The 17,969-nt window shown below is 48.3% G+C and overlaps 1 protein-coding gene across 1 annotated transcript in view; it reads right to left on the bottom strand.

The window, feature by feature from the left end:
• Positions 1 to 5,906: 5,906 nt before the first annotated feature.
• Positions 5,907 to 17,969, bottom strand: part of Il23r (interleukin 23 receptor) — a 37,666-nt gene continuing 25,603 nt past the window's right edge. The window contains exons 7-10 of the mRNA XM_010605106.2: positions 13,146 to 13,241; positions 10,724 to 10,826; positions 8,384 to 8,474; positions 5,907 to 6,836 (exon numbers count right to left, since the gene is read on the bottom strand). Of these exons, the coding sequence (XP_010603408.1) occupies positions 6,192 to 6,836; positions 8,384 to 8,474; positions 10,724 to 10,826; positions 13,146 to 13,241 (935 nt within the window). The 3' untranslated portion in view covers positions 5,907 to 6,191. The remainder of the gene's footprint in view (positions 6,837 to 8,383; positions 8,475 to 10,723; positions 10,827 to 13,145; positions 13,242 to 17,969) is intronic.

Genomic DNA, 17,969 nt, shown 5'->3' with positions numbered 1-17,969 from the left:
TTCCCGCCGCGGGGTCACGGAGGCGGCTCCTGGCTCCCTCGGGGTGCACACCCCGTGTCCCCTGACCGCTTTTGAAGGTCGCTGTCCCGCTCCACACCCTCGGCTGGCGTTTCTTCACAAATTTACCACTCGTCTAAAACGCACGAGCAGCCTCTGCTTCGGGCATTTCTTCCGCTCTCCACTCCCTTGCGAGGAGCCGCATCCACATGGAAGAGTAATAAAATGAGTCTGCTTTTTCCTGCCCCCCATGAGGCCCGCGCCCTGGGCGTGAAGGAAGTGTTTCCGGGAGGGCAGAGCCACCCGCTTGGCCAAACCTTCCCAGGCAGGGTTGTAGGAGCGAGCTTGGGACTCTGCTGGTTGTCCAAAGGCACAGCCATAAACAAATGAAAAATCCTCAACTGTCCTTAACTCAAGCGCTTAAGAGAAGAAAAGAAAATGAGCCGCCCATTTGCAGTTTTGGTTCCAGTTGCAGTTCTACATGCTTTTCTGCATTTGTTTTGCTAAGTGAGGATTTCCACTTTTCGGTAAAACCAAACAATGGAAAGGACAGCCTGAGTCCTGAGGAGAATCATTGCTTGGCCCAACAAGGTGGGGTCTACCGAGTCCACAGAGCGCTGTGCCTGGCAGGCTGCGGGCGGCCTCTGGCCTGTCCTGCACGCTGCCTCTGTCCACTCAGACGGAGCCTTCCGAGGGCCAATGGTACCAAAGAAAGAAACAGCCTGCGAGAGCAGCAGCCGGTGGCTTCTTAGAACCCAGACGGCCTTGTAGCTTTGACAAAGTTACAGCGAATCTTCCTGCCTTGAATCCCCAAGCAAAACAAGTGCCAAGCTTGGCTTCAGTCTGGATGAGCGGGAAGCCGCATGAACAGCAGCAAATACTATGGACAACTGGCTGCACGTGTTTACTAGGCAGTTCCGGACACCAAAACAGAGGACCCTGGGCATCCTGCGCTCCCAAGTGCACCTCTCCTCGGGCTCCAGCCCCTGCTTGCTCTGCTCCTCCCTTCCTCTCTTCCTCTCCTCCCAGGCCCCAGGTTTCCTGCCTTTCTTAGGTTATTTGACCCGGTCCTCCAGTCCTCTCACCAAATGGCCAGAGGGAGATATCGATGTGACCAGTTTTGCTTTTTGCTTTTTTGTATCAGGGATTGATCTCAGGACCTTGTACTTGCAAAGCAGACGGCTGCACCACTGAGCTAAATCCCTGGCACCAGTTTTGTTTTTAACTTTGCTTTTATTACTACAAGTTTGCAGAACAGAGTGATGACATTCATCATGGGGAATTGTGACCTTTGAAAGGAGGAAGAAACCAGATCTTCAGGGAATTAAAGGCTTGTGAAAAACCACAGGGCCAGGATCTGAGAGGTGGATGCTAACCAAAGCTGTGCCTTGCTGAGTATCTCACTCGAACAAAGAGTTTTGCAGGGCAGGGAGGTGCACACCCTTTGTAACACGTGGTTCTTGTGAGGCTGAGGCAGGAGGATCGCTTGACACCATGAGTTTGAGACCAGCCTGGGCCGCAAAGCAAGGCCCCATTAAAAAATGATGCAGATATAGATATTGATGATATAGATACAGGTATAGATATCGATAGCTAGCCCAGAAATCATTTTAAAAAATACCAACAGATTGACTACATACAACTTTAAAGCTTTTGTGTGGCAAAAGATTTTTTAAAAGATAGGCAGGGGAAAAAGTATTTGGACCACAGACATGTAACAGAAAAGGTTATCTATAAAACACTTGCAAATAGCTAAGAAAACAACCCCTGACCCAACAGAAAAATGGCCAAAGAATACAACAAAATTGAGTTTAAAAGTAAAGAACACAAGAGGAAACTCACAAGAGAATGATCAACTTCTAAAAAAAAAAAAAAGATGAAACAAGTACCCCAAAGATGGACCAGCATTTTAAATCATGACCACATTGCCAAAGTCTTTTCGGAGAAATAATTTGTACTCTTTACCAAAATGGAAGTGATTTTATTTCTTGACCTCAAAATTCCACATTTAAGAATGTGGCACATAATGCTGTAATCCCAGCACTTGGGAAGCTGAGGCAGGAGGATCACTGGGAGGGAGGAGTTCAAGGCCAGCCTGCGCTACACAGCAAGACTTTGTCTGAAAAAGAAAATCTGTCCTCCCTTCTGCTGTGCCCCTTACCAAATTCCCATCGATGCATGACGATTTATGGAATGGGTGCAACAGTGGAAACTGGGAACCAGTTGGATGTCCAGTTCCGGGCTGGGTGGGTGCACCGTGATTCACATATTCTGTGGGTTACTCTGTACCGCTTAACAGAACAAGGTAAAGCTGCACATAATGAGCCGTGAAGGTTTCCGAGGTACCTTGTAAAGAGAAGAATAGTGGGCCACAGAACAATACTACATTTTCGTCATCAAGAAAAAACAAACCACCGGGTGGTTGACAGTTGAGATCGCTGTGGGCAGGGTGGGTGCGAAGGCAGGGTGTGAAGGGGGTGTCACTTTCTGCTACATTTGTATCCCTAGTTCCTCGACTTCTAAAAACCTGTATTTTCATAAATTACATGTCATTTAAAAATGCAGTGCTCTCTATTTAACCACTGCACTCTTTCTCTCGCACACTTGGCTAGTGAAGTTCTCAGGCAGCCGGACTTGCGCAGAAGGAAAAAACAGTAGGTTTTATTGACTTCCGCACGTCACACTTGGGTCCCGGAGCTCGACTGTTGATGATTTCCTCCCTGTGCCGGCAGAGGTACTAATTTTAGCTTTGCCCGTGTGGTTAGAGATGGAACTTTGTTTTCTTGGAATTCTGGAAACAATGATCACAGAAAAGATCCAGGTTTCTGCAACGCTGCTGTTTCGCTTAGGAGGCTTGGGGGGTTTGTTTGATTTTATTCTTCTCAGGCAGGCTGGAATACGCTTACCGTCCCAAGGACAGACAGACCATTCAGAGTTAAGTTCTTCTGTACTGCTATATGCTAATTATGAGAGCTGGGTAATAAGTGGTATTTCGAATATAAGCATAAAGGGGATACATCTGTGGAAAATTGATGGAAATTCTGGATATAAAAGATAGAGTGGTGATTGAAAATTAAGTTGAAAAATGAAATTAGCAAACTGGCTAAGAGAGCCTCACATGAACGTTAATTGGGATTTAATGGTGTAATCATAGCAGTGGGAAAGAGCGTAATAACATTCTCTCAAACCTGGGCCAGCGGTCTTGCAATTTTCCCTTAGCTGTGGTATGCACAGAAGTTGTACACAACCCATTCCACGAATCAGAATCCAATTATTTTATATTGGTTTCATGCTTTTACCCGAGAGAGGTCCATAAATTGTTTCTAATCACTTCTTTTATTTTAAATCAATGGAGTCTGCCAACAGGGTAACATTTCCCATTAAAACATCACCTGTAATTGGTGTAATTACTTCATAAAGAACTAAACCACAGCAGGGTACGACGGTCTCTCCATTTATAAAATCTAATTCTGTTCCCAACACGATCCCAGACAGACACAGACTTGAACAAAGCCCAGGTGTTTACGACACAGTGGTGGGAAAGATGCAGAGTAACTTGCATACAGCGCCGCCTTGGTTTCCCCGGAAGGTGAGGTTCCCCTCGGGTGGGCTCACAGCTCTGAGCTGAGGCGGAGTGGAGGCTGCAGTCTGGAGTCCCAGGCCGCCCAGGCCGCGGACCCCAGAGGGACAGACGGCAGGGGAGAGGGGCGCGGGCGTGGGCCCTGGCCTCTGTGCCCACGCATCTGCCTTCACCTGCCCTGGACGTGGAGATGCGGACCGTGGTGAGGCAAAGATCCCGTGCTGCGGTTCCTTTAGGAAAACCCCTCCCTTCTGCCACTTCCCGCGCCCCTCAATGCCAAAAGCAGGGTGGAAGAACCTGCCTGGGGAACATCAGGAGAGGGAAGTCGCAGCCCATGGTACCCGGCAGCTGTATCCCCAGTCTTCTCACTTCTTCCATCCCATTTCTGATGCCAGTGGAAAACGTCCTACTTAAGAAATAAAAAGACAAAGAGTGCGCAAACCAACATGCACGCTCCACGCAAACGGCCCTTCAGACTGCTGCGTGTGTGGCTCCTCTGCTGCTCCTACAAGAAGAAAGGGGAAGGAGAGGCACCAGCAGCGTGGAGAACTGAACACTCCTCAGCCGGCTCGGGTGTGGTCCCGAGCAGGGTCCCTCCGCTTCGATTCAGTGGCCCTGAGCGCGAGTCTGCTGCTTTCTTTGCGTTCTATCCCCTTCCTCTTTGGCTGGCACTTGGAGAGGCTGTTTTTCCTCCTCCTCCTCTTCCTCCTCTCTAACCCACACCTCCCAGCAGGACATGTCATTTAGAAGTCAGAAAATGATACATCGCGTGAGATTCGGAGAAAGGAAGTTGGTAAGAGGCCCAAGAGCGAACCGGAAGAAGGAAAGATGTCCCTGTCCCCGGGACCCACAGCAAAGGCTGGCTGCAGAAGGCCAGGGTGGGAGGTGGGTGGGGAGGTGGCTGAGGGCCATGTGTACAGGAGGGAGGAGGTACATGGGGCCACCCCAGAGTTCTCCTACAGAAGGGACTTGCATGTGACAAGCTGGTCTTCACATGCTGTCTCCGTGGCGATGTCACCCAGTGCCGTGCACACTGCTCTCCACCTCCTAATCCCGCCTACCTGTCTAGGCCAGTACTTACCATCCATGCTTTTCCTTCTGTGTTTCTTTCTCCTCTCTCCATCCCCACCCGACCACTTCCCCACTAAATGCAAGGTCTTTGAAGCCAATGACCACCCTCTCTATGGCGTGCCTCTGGCCCCTAGAATGCAAGCCCCGGGTGCAGGGACTTGGCTGGCTGTGTTAATATCCACAGCGTCCGAAGTGCCTTGCTCACGTTAAGGCTTTTCAACGGTCCAGTGAATCCTGGTTAAATAAAATCCTGGAGAGAAAATCCCAGATTCTGCGCTGAGCTTGCATTGTGATAAAGCAGCTGAAATTTCCCCACGGATGGGGCCGTGGCTAAGTACAGTTCCCAATCCCTGGGCACCCAAAGGCTGGCATAGAGCATGGGGTCTGTCTGGTCTCTTCTGTGCATGACAGTGGGGTGGTGTGGGGGACACCAGAGGCGGGGAAGCAGCGGCCTTCCTGCCCCGAGGCCGAGACAAAGCCCACAAGGAGGCTTCGCAGCAGTGGGGGCGCTGTCTTCTTCCAGCTTGACAGCAGCTTTTCTGATATCAATAAATTACGACAGTGAAACGCACTATAAAACCACTATTCCCATGCCACCAAGTGTCCACACTGGGTTGTTAAACATCAAAGATGAATCTCAGTCTGGTTCTTTCTGTTTCCAATACTCCTTGCCTCTTTGTTTCTTTATGATCTTTTCTTTGGAGAAGAATAGGGTAAATGCATAGGATAAAAATCAAGATATTTAAAGAGATTTATGTTTCAACAGAGACAACTGAATTCATGGCAGGGGATGAGCTTTTTGCACTCTGGTGTTGTTCCACTTTGGAGCAAAGCAGCCATAGAGAACCAGGAAAAGGAAAGCCAGACATGCGGCTATCGGCTAGTGATGTCTGCAGGGGTGGCGAGTGCAGTGCAGCTCCAGGCACAGGGTCTGTTTTAACAAGTCTAATAGCTAGATGATACCAAAAATAATTACATCCTGCTGGTCCTGCATCCTGCTACCTCCCCGGATTCCATGATTGTTTAGGGATGGGCCAGCAATGCCACAGGAGAACAGCACCACCACTGTTAACTCCAATGCAGAAAGCGAACTCAGGGTGCCCATACTAAACTACCCCTTTCTTTCTTCTTTGACTAAGTTTTCTCTTTGGAGCTATATTTTAATCTACTCAAGAGAACCTGACGTGATAGGATGAAAATTAAACAAGCTTCTCCCTTTGCAAGCAAATAGTGATGTTTTATTTTAAAAAATGGCTTCTGGTATTTATTTCACCACTGTACATCTTGTGTTACTTATCCTTCCTTGACACAGCAGAGCTACTCTGTACATTTCAATGAAGGAAAATAGGAAGAGGAAGTAGTTTGATTTTTTAAAAAATGTGTTGGTTTCCGTACTAATGCTGATTTCGTTTTTGTTTTTGTTTTTGTGACCACAAAGCAAGTTCCACTTTGGGATCTTGGAGGCAGATTACATTTCTCTTGAGGGGGAGATCCAACCTCCCAATCCAAGGCAGCTTTCCCATATGGACTTTGGCTACGAGCTCTACTTTTTCAAGAGTGAAATCCTATTGAAGTGGCTTTCCAAGATACTCTGTGGAAAGTAAGGGTTAACTGATGGCAACTCCTCATTCATGATCCCCAAGCAGGAGACGAATTCATCCGGCAATAGGGTTTGTTCTGGGAGCGATTCCCTGGGTGAATCACACTCTAAAAGCACGGTGCTTTCATCCTCAACTGAGTTCTGTGCGTCAGGAGGACTGCATTCGCCTTGGCTGAGAATAAGGCTTAATTCTTCAAGAATTAGTGTGTTGTTTAGTGAATTCATACTGGAGACAGAAAAAGCAAGCTGAGGATATTTTTTAAACCTGGCATTCTTTCCTAGGTCTAAGGAGTCCACTGCTGGTTGAGGGGCAGAGGGATCGATTTCATCTGTGTTGCTAACATGGTTTCTCCCAGGGAGGAAATTTGAGATCTGGGGCTTGTAACCAGCGCTGAGATCAGGAATGTACACCACATTGCTCTTGGTGAACAGTGATGCTTTCATGTCCTGGGCTCCTGTTTTCATTTCCTTCCTGTAATCTGCGGGCTTGTGGTCTTCTGAGGGGGAAATTTCTATTATCTCTGTAATCACAGGATCAACATAAAGGACTTGTTCACTGGAATTATTATTAACAAATTCATTTTTTTCCTAGGAAAAAAGAGACATTGTTCTATTTAATAAGAGTCATTGAAAGGAGCCAATTGGATAAATGAAGGAGGGCTGGGAATTTTCTTCCTCATGACTTTCCTTTTCCTCTCCCTTTTTACATATCGTTTATCATCCTGTATGCTTTCCTTCCTTTCTTTTCTTACCTTACTTGCTTCAAAATTTTTATTAAATTCTCCCAAGAGGGAACTGAAGCAAAGGAATAATAAAAAATAATCCACAACTTTAGCACATTGCTTGATTTTTTTTAAAGAGAAAGAAGATTCCTACATATTAACATGCACGTTACTTTAGGGCCTTTTAAAAGCTGGGCTTTGTAGCCAGGCATGGAAGGGCACACCTATAATCCTATCACTCAGGAGGCTGAGTCAGGAAAATTTCTGTGAGTTCAAGGCAAGCTCAGGCTACATCATGAGTTCAAGACCAGCCTGAATTATACAGTGAGAACCTGTCTCAAAAAAAGGAAAAAAGTTGGGCTTTAGAATATGTTGGATCAAACCTTAGTTTGGAGCCTCACTACAAGAAAATATTTTTTTAATTAAATCCAAGAAAAGTCTGAGCCTCCTGTTTTGCTCATATCTTGAGAGAAAGGCTGTGATAAATGCTATTTTCCAAAGGTGTAGAGCTACTCGTAATCCAGACACAGGTGGGTTTTAGTCCCTGGACTTTTCTGGATAAGAAGTGGATTTGATTAGTCTTGGAGAAAATAATTCCCACCCAAGGCAATTATAAAACGACTGCCCCCTGCTACAGATCGAAGGTCTGTAAACCCTGCTCCCCCATTCGTGTGCTCGAGCCAGTGTGATGATATTTGGAGTGGGGCCTCTGGGAGCTGACTGGGTCACATGGATGGATCCCTCGTGAAAGCAGTTAGTGAGCAAGAGACAGGGGAGAGAGGTCCACCTGTCCACCATCCGTCTGCCAGAGGGCTACGCTGACATCTCACCCTGACCTCGGGTTTCCTGACCTCCGGAGCTGTGAGGAAGAAGTCGGAGCTTCTCTGTTTGGGAACTTCCGGTCTAAGTCCTATTCAGAGCCCACTTGGCCGAGACAGCTGACCTCTTTCCTGAGCAGAAACCTCCATCCCCAGAGCCCATGGCAGAGAGGCTGCCTGGCCAGGGGAAGGCTCTTCAGTGAAGTCACCTGAGGCGCACTGGAGTTTTCCTCAGGCCTGGCCTCTCAGGGAACTTGCCAGGTGCCAGTACCAAGGGCACGGTGGGAAGGAGCTGATTAGCAGGCTCCTGAGAGCTTTGAACACAGCCACTTGGATCTGATAAACGCCCCTGTTCGCCTACCCAGCCTGCTGGTCTGGCCTCTCTAGTCACATCTCCCCTCAGCTCACGCTGTCCCCTCCCCCAGGCCGCTCCTCAGCTTCCTGCCTCTTCTCCTGGCCCTCACAGCACGTTTGGGCCGTCTCTGCATCTGGTTATGATGTGTGCACAAATCTATCTGAATGGGACTCTACTCAACTGTCAGTCTGGACCTCGCTCCCCTGCCCAGGTTTTGGTTTGACGGTGTGCGGTCGTTACCTGTAGCATTTTCACAACGTTACTGTTCTCTATGTTAGGGATCTGTTCATGAAGCCACCTGGGTATCAGCAGTAAGATTTTTCTTGTAATTCTAAAAAACGAAACGACCCGTCAGAAGAAGCACGTTCCTGGAGGGCTGCTGCAGACGAGCACAGGGGATCAGGGACAGCTGTGTCCTCTTGGGCGATGCTGAGGGGGTGGCAGCAGCAGGGACAGTGGGGAGGGGCTGTGCCTGTCCCACCCGCCCTCGCACCAGTTTTCCACCACGTTTTCCACGCCCACGGTCCACGGTGATCTGGGCGGAGTGGCTGCCCTGGGAAGGCGGGAGACTCAAGCTGATCTCAGACTCGTTCTCACTGCTGACCAGGACCCGAGGACACAGACAGGGCCCGGTCACTGTCCATGCGCTTCCCCAGGGACTTTACCAAGTGCCAGCCAGAGGCCGAAAGGACCTCCCAAGCCCTGCTTGACCTCGGCTTTAGTCTGGAAGCGTAGACCGAGCTAGCGAGTTCAGGCTTCGAACTTTCTACAGCCTGCTGACACGGTGAGAGCATATTTATGTACCTTCTCCAACTACTGGTTTGATTATATTTAAGAAGCTTTGCGTTTCATTCTCCCCTGATTCCGATGCAGGCCTTTTATAAACAATATGCTGTTATGTTAAATAACAGTATCTCCTGGAAAGGGAACCAAGAGAGGGAAGAGGGAAAGGAGAGAGGAAGGGAATGAAGAAAGAATGAACGAATGAACATGTGTTATGCACACGTGACCACATTCCCCACGAGGAATGTGACCGTCCGGTGCTGCAAACGTGTGCTAATGAAGGATGAAGTGTGGAAAAAATAAATACCTACTTGTATGCAAAATCACTATATTGAAATTATATTCTTTATATATAATCATTATTATTAATATATTATTAAATATACATTATATATTATTAATATATCCTATTAAATATTATATATATATATTTTTTGGTACCAGGGATCAAACTGGGGACCTAGAGCTAACAAGGCAGGTGGCAGCACCACTGAGCTAGATCCCCAGCTTATCTCATTTATAAAAAGAGTACTTATTTCAATAATTAAATTGACCCAGAATTACTCCATTTCCTTGTTATTACCAACTGCAAGTTTGTTTTTATGTTATTTCTAGTAGCAAACTGAATGTCATTTAAACTAACTAGGACTCTTTGGATAATAGGACTATTAATGTTTTTATGGGGTGCTACTTTGAACATTAAGAGGTTTCCAAGGGCTTTATAATCACGTATATTTTAATACAACCCAAAATAAAATTCTATGTCGTTCTCCCTTCTCACAAGGACAGCAGAGATCTGTCAGCATGCAGTTTAGATTTTGAAATATTTCTCAAGTTGTGAGCATGTGGATAGGAAGCCATGACTGTACCTTTTAGAATAGCTTTTTAAAATCATCTTTCCACTGCACTGAGATTGTACATTTAAAAGGAAGATTACATCGCAAGCAAAAGGTGATGATGCAGAAACTCAGGGCCAACTTGGCAGAGAATTAGCATCTGTGTGTAAGTTGATCCTCTGGGAAAGAGCCACACAGGGCAACTCTGTTAACAAAGCAGAAATACGCAAGCACCTGTCAAATTTAGAAAGCCAAAAGCCTTGCTTTCCTACATGACTTCCCTCAAACGTCACCACATTGGGGGAAAAATGATTGAAGGAAGAAATGCTTCAAGGTTGGAGTCCTGAAAGTAACAGAAAGTGGCCCCTTCCACGCCTCTTTTCATATTGAATCCGTTGATTTGCTTGGGGAGAACTCCAGGCAGTTCCTGCCTTAACCACTGTCAAGAATCCCAGGCAGGAGCCAGGCCTGGTGGCGCATGCCTGTGATCTCAGCACTCAGGAGGCTGAGGCAGGAGGATCACTGAGATTTCAAAGCAAGCCCGGGCCACATAGTGAGTTCAAGGGCAGTTGAACTACACACTTAGGCCCTGCCTTAAAAAATGCAAAGAAGCAAAAAGAATCCAGGCACTGTGGGCAACACTGAGGCATCATAACAACGTGGCGAGCAGGAGAGACACCTCCCTGTCTCAGCTGTGCCTGGAGTCCTGGCTGTGCTCTCTGACCTTGGGCTGAGCCCCCAGCCTCTCTGGGTCATCTGTAAAACTGCCCCGAGCTTTCCTGGGGAGGCCACTGTGAGGATGAAGTAAGTGACATTTGTAGAGAGCTCGGCACCCGTTTGTTCTCACCGTGTGTTGTGCTTTTATTTATTTTTTGTACAAATGTTAATGCATTTGTCCAGTAAATAGCAGAATTTTGATAGCGCAGATGTATGATCAGAAAACACAAAGTACAAAACCTACCCGGTTCGCAGCGATCTGTTAAATATCCCGATCAAAGAAAGGATTGACAGCGTGACGGCGAAGAAGAGCATTCCGGATAAAAGTCCAACATCTTGCCTGTTGTCTAATGAAAGGGAAAGAAAGTGATTTTAAGGAAGCGTTAGTGTTCCAGGGGCGCCCGAGTCACAGGTCCCTCCACTTGGCCCCCAGTGGAGGCCACGGATCCCGGAGGAAAGGGGAAAGGGTCGCTCTGGGCTGGGGCGCGGTTCCACACCGGCTCTGGGCCGGGGAGGAGTTTTCGTTTGAGCGAAGAGGCTGCGTGCGCGAGGAGACAGTGGGTTTCCAGACCGGCCCTGCATGGGCGGCGGTCTGCGTGCACATTTTCTCCGAATGCCCTCAGCGATGAACCACACTTGGTTTGTCTGACTCAGGTCATGATTCCTGATAGCTGTGGCAAGGTCTGATACTGGCCACAGCCACAAGAGGGCTGGTTTTTGTTTCTTTAACCTTTGTGTGAGACAGATTTGACATGCAGCTTCTCATCACTGAAACTTTTCCTGCTGAGAAAGGACATTTGTGTGCTCTAAGGAAGAACCCAAACTGCTGTGTATCGTGCACACAGATTCTCAGTGCCTTTCTAGCATTTTAAAGCTGTATTCATCTCCGGAGATCTTCAAATAATCAATAGAATTTATTCAACAGGTGTTACCACTGGGCTTATCACAGTTTCTTCCTGGCACATGAAAAACAGCTCTATTTTCAAATATAGGAGATACCTAAGGGTTTTTTTGTTTTGTTTTTGAGACAGGGTATTGCTCTATAGTTCAGGCTATTTTTAAGCTCAAACTCATGGCAATCCTCCTGCCTCAGCCTCTGCAGTGTTAGGATTACAGGTATGCACCACCACACCCTAGTGATCCCTAAGAGTTGATTTAGACTGGAATTTGTCCTTGGGCCATACAGGATTTTGGTTCCCCCCCTATCCTCCTCCTCATTTCTTGGATCCATAACCCTGGTTATTTCTACACCTTTGAGGGTGCCACGTTTCTGGTCCTTCTCCTAGACCCAGCCGGCAGGCAGGGGCCCACATAGCTTTTCCCCAGCGGAAGAGGGACTTTGTGTTTCCCTGGGGCTGAAGCACTATTGGCGAACAGTTCAAGCCCCTGGGGGTTGTAGGCCGCCCGGTGCTGTGGGCAGAGCACTTGGAGCTGGGTGGAGAATTTCCAGGTTACTGAGGTGCTGGGAGAGGGATGAAGGAGGAGGGGGGCAAGACCAGCATGGGACCCTGCCCCTCAGCACTGAGACACTGGTGTGTACATAAAATAGAGGTGCTGGGTCCTGGCCCACAGCGGCAGAGTCCCTGGCCTCAGCGATCCCCAGACAGATGAACACCCTGCGCTGGCCGCCACCCAGCTCCTGCCCCTTTCCGTGCTGCTTCCCTCACCGCCTGGAAGGGGAGCCCTGGGAAGATGGCACTGCAGACTTTCCCCTACCCAGACCAGGGCTGCAGCGCAGGAGACGCTGAAGGAATGCTTGCTGAGGAATTAAACAAAAGGACAAAGACTCTCAGTGCCCAACATCCATTCTCCTGCCAGTTCTAGCAGATTTGTGTGCTAGAGATTAAGGTCTACCCAGGAAGGAATGAGAAGCTTCTCAATTTAAAAATTCCTATTTAGAGCTATATGTGTCCATTGTACAACCGGACCTAATATTTTCTTGCCTAAATCATTTGGGCATATGCTTATTAATAAGAAATAGCCAGTGCCACTAACAAAAAAAGCAGGAGCTGGTTTATGTACAAGAAAGGGCAGAGACTGCAAGACTTTGGTTTGGTTTGGTTTGGTTTTTGGAGACAGGGTCTCACTATGTAGTTCAGGCTGGCCTTCAACTCATTGTGTAGCCCAGGTTGAGCTCGAACTCATGGTGATCTTCCTGCCTCAGCCTACCCAGTGCTTGGATCACAGCTGTGTGCCACCAAACCTGGCGGGATTACAAGATTTAAAAGGCCAGATTTGAACTTTCAGCTGCTGCTTGGCAGCTGTGTGACCCTTACACAAGTTCCTCAGCCTCTCTGAGCTTCAGTTTTCTCATCTGTGGGACAGATACGTAACACCTGTCTCACTTCGTTGTTTTGAAGACTGAAAAAGGTGATGATATAAACTGCTAGCACAGGGCAGATAGGGGTATATTTTCAGAAAGGAGTTTCTGGGACTTGCCGTCCAGAACTTAATGAAATGAAAATCTACCCACACCACTGCAACAGCTGGCAAAATCAGCCCTCAGATTCAGCTCTAAGCAGATTGAACCTTGCGGAGTGTTTCTCTCCAGAGAGCACGGGGCATATCTTACTACCCAGAGCCTTGTGCCCGGTGTGATTTCCAGCGCAAGGGGTTCGACGGGTGGTTGTTAAAACTCCCCAAGAGCCTCAGAGCCATCTTCTTACCGGAAGTCAGGTGACTCTGTAAGACGGAAGCGACCAGGAGCCCGGAGTCTGAGTCCCGAGCGCCACGCTGCAGGGGCCGCGGGGTGACCTGGGGGGCTGACAGAGGACAGGGCATCAGCATCTCGGGCTCCCCGGAGCCCTTCTCCCTGCTGAGAGCTGAGCTCTGATGGCCTGGAAGCGGGAACCAAAGCGGCGGCCTGCAGGAGTGCGTCTCCCCTGGGTCAGCCTCCGAGGACGAAACGCCCCAGGGACGGCCGCACCTTCCAAGGTCTGCCAGCTGCCGCCTGCGTCCCTCACTCACCAGGCTTCAGAGACAGACGCCAAGGAACTTCCGGGAGATGATGAGATACAGGTGCCTTCCCGAGACCTCCGGGCTGGCGCAGTCTGGGGGCGCCACCGCCCTGTAAGGCCCCCGAGCCTGGTTTTAATGAGCAGAAATGCTGGGTGGTAGCGCGGGGCCCAAGGGGCGTCCTCGAACCCCTCTCTGCCCGCTCCCCACGGGGACCCTGGCCGCCCTGGCTTCGCCTTATCGATGGAAGCTCTGACCTCAGCGGAGGCCTGCACGGAAACTGCCTCCCACCCTGCTGTAACCGAAGTTGCCACTGCCCGAGGTGACTTCAAGGACGCGACGCCTGCAGACATTCCTGAAGTCGGTTCTAAACTGAGTCCCGGAGAGGGACACAAGCCCTGCCCAGTCATTCTGGAGCTGGCATTCAGTTCTTTGCCAAACAATTCTTTTGGGAGAATCACAAGGTGGGGTGTCCCTGGCGGTTGCTGAGATAGCACAGCCTTAGATAACAAGCTACGGGGGTCCCTGCAACTCTTGGAAAAATGGACCACACAGTTTCAGTGCAAAAGTTCCCATGGGTCTTTGGAAATTTTTGGAAAAGGCTACTTTTCTATTGCAGGGCAATTTCCTGAGAACAGTGGGTGAAAACGTCAGAGGCCGGAAGTCCTTTCCTGTTTTTATTCTGGCTTCTCTACCTAGGAGGAAAGCGTCCCTCTGAGTTGTGGCTGCCCAGAGCTTCTCTCTGGCTTCGCTGAGTTTCTTCTGCTCCCTGGCTGGTGTGTCCGCATCAGACTTGAGGACCACAGCCCCGCTGGCCGAGTGTCAGGGTTACTCATGGAAACCGTGTCCTTTCCAGGCACAGCGAGTCGTGGACCCCAGACGCACCATAAAACCCAACACTGTTCAGCCTGGCCGAGGCACAGATATGGTGCTCTATTATTTCTATTTTTACTCTTAATAATTTAAAAATTAGCATTTTTATTTAAAAGCAGTGACATGGTGGCTCTTAATAAAGGCTAACGTAATTATGTTGTACAAGCAGCAGGTAGTTATTTGCAATGAAAATTTACTCAGTTATTAATTCTCATCATGTAAAAATAATTTTCATGGTTGATAGGGCTTTATTAGCCCTAATGGAGAATAAATGCAGTCTCACTTTAGAGTCTATTTGTTTCAGTTTCAAATAAACAGATACATTCACTGGAATTAGATTAAAGTCATTGAAAAGAGGTACTTAATTATGAGAGGGTAATCTTAGAAATAATCAGATACCTGAGGAAGACAACTCACAAAGAAGACTATCAGAGAAGCAGTCAAATCCATGACGCTTTTAAGCACAGGACAGGGCTTTCAAAGCAGGGACCAGTCCTGATCCCACTCTCTCCCAGCACATTGCCACCAAGTGGCCGGTCATTTCTTTTAAAGGCATAGGTAACACTCATTACACAAGCAGAAGTTATCATAAAGACATTTAAACAGGAAAAGTAAGAAGCAGATGAAAGAACCTAATTGCACTCCCCTTAATTCACCAGCTGTTAGTATTTTATAAGTATCTTCATGTATTTTAACACAGGAAAGAATTCACACACACACAGGCAGACACACGATGCCTTTTCAACTGAAAAACATTGTTTCTGTCAGCTCTAATCAGGGTGTTGGCTAAGGGTCAGGAAAGTCTCAGAGTGTCCTCCTTATTTATTTAATACCCATGGTGTTGCTTTTCATGAGACGATTGTGTCCCCACAACAGAATGTTAAATCCCGCCTGTTTCTCTCACGGGGCGTATTTGAATATTCTCAGGGAGCTCAGACCCTCTCTGATTTGGGAAGAATTTTTTTTATGGTTTATACACACTGACAGAGAACTTTAGAGTTGGCCTCCAACAATGTATTTGAAGGAAAGTTAGGGTGATTTCAGGCAAGAAATGTCATTGCTAGCTGAGTGTGAAGATGCAGGCCTATAATCCCAGCACCTGGGGAGGCTGAGGCAGGAGGTTCAGAATTTGGAGCCCACCTGGGGCAACTTAGAGAAATGCCATCTCAAAATAAAAAAATGAAAAGGGCTGGGGATGTAGCTCAGTGTAAAGGCCCTGGGTCTAATGCCCAGTGCACAGATACACACACACATGGAAATATAGTCTTGGATAAAACTTAAGTCATAACATAACCGCATTCTCTGACTCACCAAATGCCAGGTTAAATTAATCAAATCCACTGAAATGGACCTGGTATTCCATTCATTCCCAGACCTGCCCATACGCCTTTCTGTGCCTACCACAGGGACAAATGTGTTTTCTCTCCCCGTGCAGTGTGGGTTTAGTGAGTACTCATCACGCCCAGGCCACACACCAGACTTCACCGCCTTCTGGCTTTGCACCCCCGCCCTGGTCAGGTGGACAGTTCTCTCTGCCGTTTACGGGTGAAGAAACAGTCCTAGAAAGGGGATGAGCTTGCCCTGCACGCCCAGGAGGCAGCTGCAGAGGAAACCCCGTCCCGCCCTGTGCCGCACCAGACCCACCAGTGAACAGTGTCCTCCTGCTGCTGGACAGCCTGGGCCTGGAGCTGTCCCCGGATGGGACCCCACTTTCTCTGCCGGCGCTGGGGAGCCATGGGCCTGGAGGATGGGGACCCCCACACAGGAGCTACGACTAGATAGCACCAATCCTTTTATTTTTTTCCTAAACCAACTACAGTATTTTCCTTGACTGTATGAGCAATACGTGCTAATATAGGACTCGAAAAGTATAGCCGTATAGGAAGACATACACAGTTCTGTGTTTGTTCACAAACTAGGAACAACTCTTTTTTATATTTGTCGCATCTTCTGTGTACATCTGTACTCTATGGAGATCATACTCTTTACTGCGGTGTGCTCTGTCTTTTTCGTTCAGTGTCGCAGAGTGAACGTTTTGTTATGCTACTAAAAATCATCCAAAACATCATACGATGGCTATTTAATATTTCATCATGTTTGAGCTGTGTTTATTCAGCGATTCGCCTGTGGGGAACCCTTATAGCTTGGTGATTTCAAAGACCGAAGTGGACGCGGGTGAAACCGTCTACACCTCAGCTCCAGCACGTGGAGTCATGCAGCTCTGGACAAGTTGTTTGTCCTTCTGTGACTCAGTTTCTTCACCTGTAAAATTGGATAATAGCAGGGCTTCTCTCTTGAAGTTTGATGAGAGCATTCCTATCAAGCACCCAGTACCACATTTTATATAATTTAAAAAACTACTAAGTATTCATCATTGGTATTGTTGGATGTATACGGATTCTGATTCTTACTATTAAAATTGGCCTTTGGACCAGTATCACTGTGCATAAATTTCCTTTCCACATCTCCTGGTCTCCTCATCCTGGACTGTTCCTAAGGTGAGGTTTCTACAAGTGCAGTCCCTGGGCCAAAGAGTGAAGCCCTGGGGTAGGCTTCTCTATTTACTTCTGTCCTCACCAATCTTTGGGTTACAGCCATGCCCACCAAGACCTGCATTCTGCTGGGTTTGAGTGGAGCCGCTGACACAGGGTTCTTTCTGGACCTTTCTTTCAGAAGCTTCTAGATATTCCAGTAAGAGGTGTCATATTAAAAGAGACCAAGAGCTGGGGATTTAGCTCAGTGGATCTGCTGCCCACCTCACAAGCATAAGGTCCCAAGTTTGATCCCTGGTACCCCCCCCAAAAAATGTCTGGGCTGGGAGTTTAGCTCAGTGGTTCCACTGCCTGCCTTGAAAGCCCAAGGACCCAAGTTCGATCCTTGGTACCAAAAAAAAAAAAAAAAAGAGAGAGAGAGAGAAAGTGTGTTTTTCAAATTATTGGAGTTCCTCCACACATTCTGGCTTTTTTTTTTTTTTTTAAGCACAAGCATCTCCTTTTGGTTTCTGTCTTCCTAGTCTTCATTTAATAATTCAGCGGCATCGCCACATTTAAGTGCTGTCTCCCAAGGCCAGGCCAGCTCACTCCGTGGTTGGAATTCAGCTTTACTAGGCCACGGGCAAAGGTTCGGCCCCGCCCACATCAGCAAAATGAAGACAAGGGCCCCACAGGGCGGGTCAGGGCGGAGAACATGGTGTGTCAGCAGTGCACTCCGGCCACACCTTGAGAAACAAATCCAGTGCTGAATCATCCGGGGGATTCGTGGGTTGTGTCATCCGTGTGACTCGAGACAGCGAGGTGTCTGCATTCGTACTGGGTGTGTACACACGGAAGGTAAATCACGGGCCATACGGAGACGGCGGTCTAACATCAAACTGTAGCGAAACCACGCAAGGAAGGGCAGCTTCCATAGTCACCAGCGGCCAAGGGTTCCCTGGAAGGGCGGCACGGCCTGCCTCCGAGTCCAAGCAGTCTACTGCACACTTGCATGTGCCAGGTGCCCAGTGCCAGGACGTACTTCCGGCGGGCACCCTGAGACAGATACGGACAGGACTGCAGAGTCCTGAGGTGCACAGCTCCCAGGGCATGCAGACCAGGTGTCGCCGCCCTCAACTCCCAGACTTTGGGAGTGAGAAGTGATGGGCAGCTTCGGGAAGCTACTTTACC

The sequence above is a fragment of the Fukomys damarensis genome, unplaced genomic scaffold, assembly GCF_012274545.1.
Source record: "Fukomys damarensis isolate Sample0158 unplaced genomic scaffold, DMR_v1.0_HiC HiC_scaffold_33, whole genome shotgun sequence".
In the NCBI taxonomy this organism is placed as follows: domain Eukaryota; kingdom Metazoa; phylum Chordata; class Mammalia; order Rodentia; family Bathyergidae; genus Fukomys; species Fukomys damarensis.
This window is presented reverse-complemented; position numbering and strand designations above follow the sequence as displayed.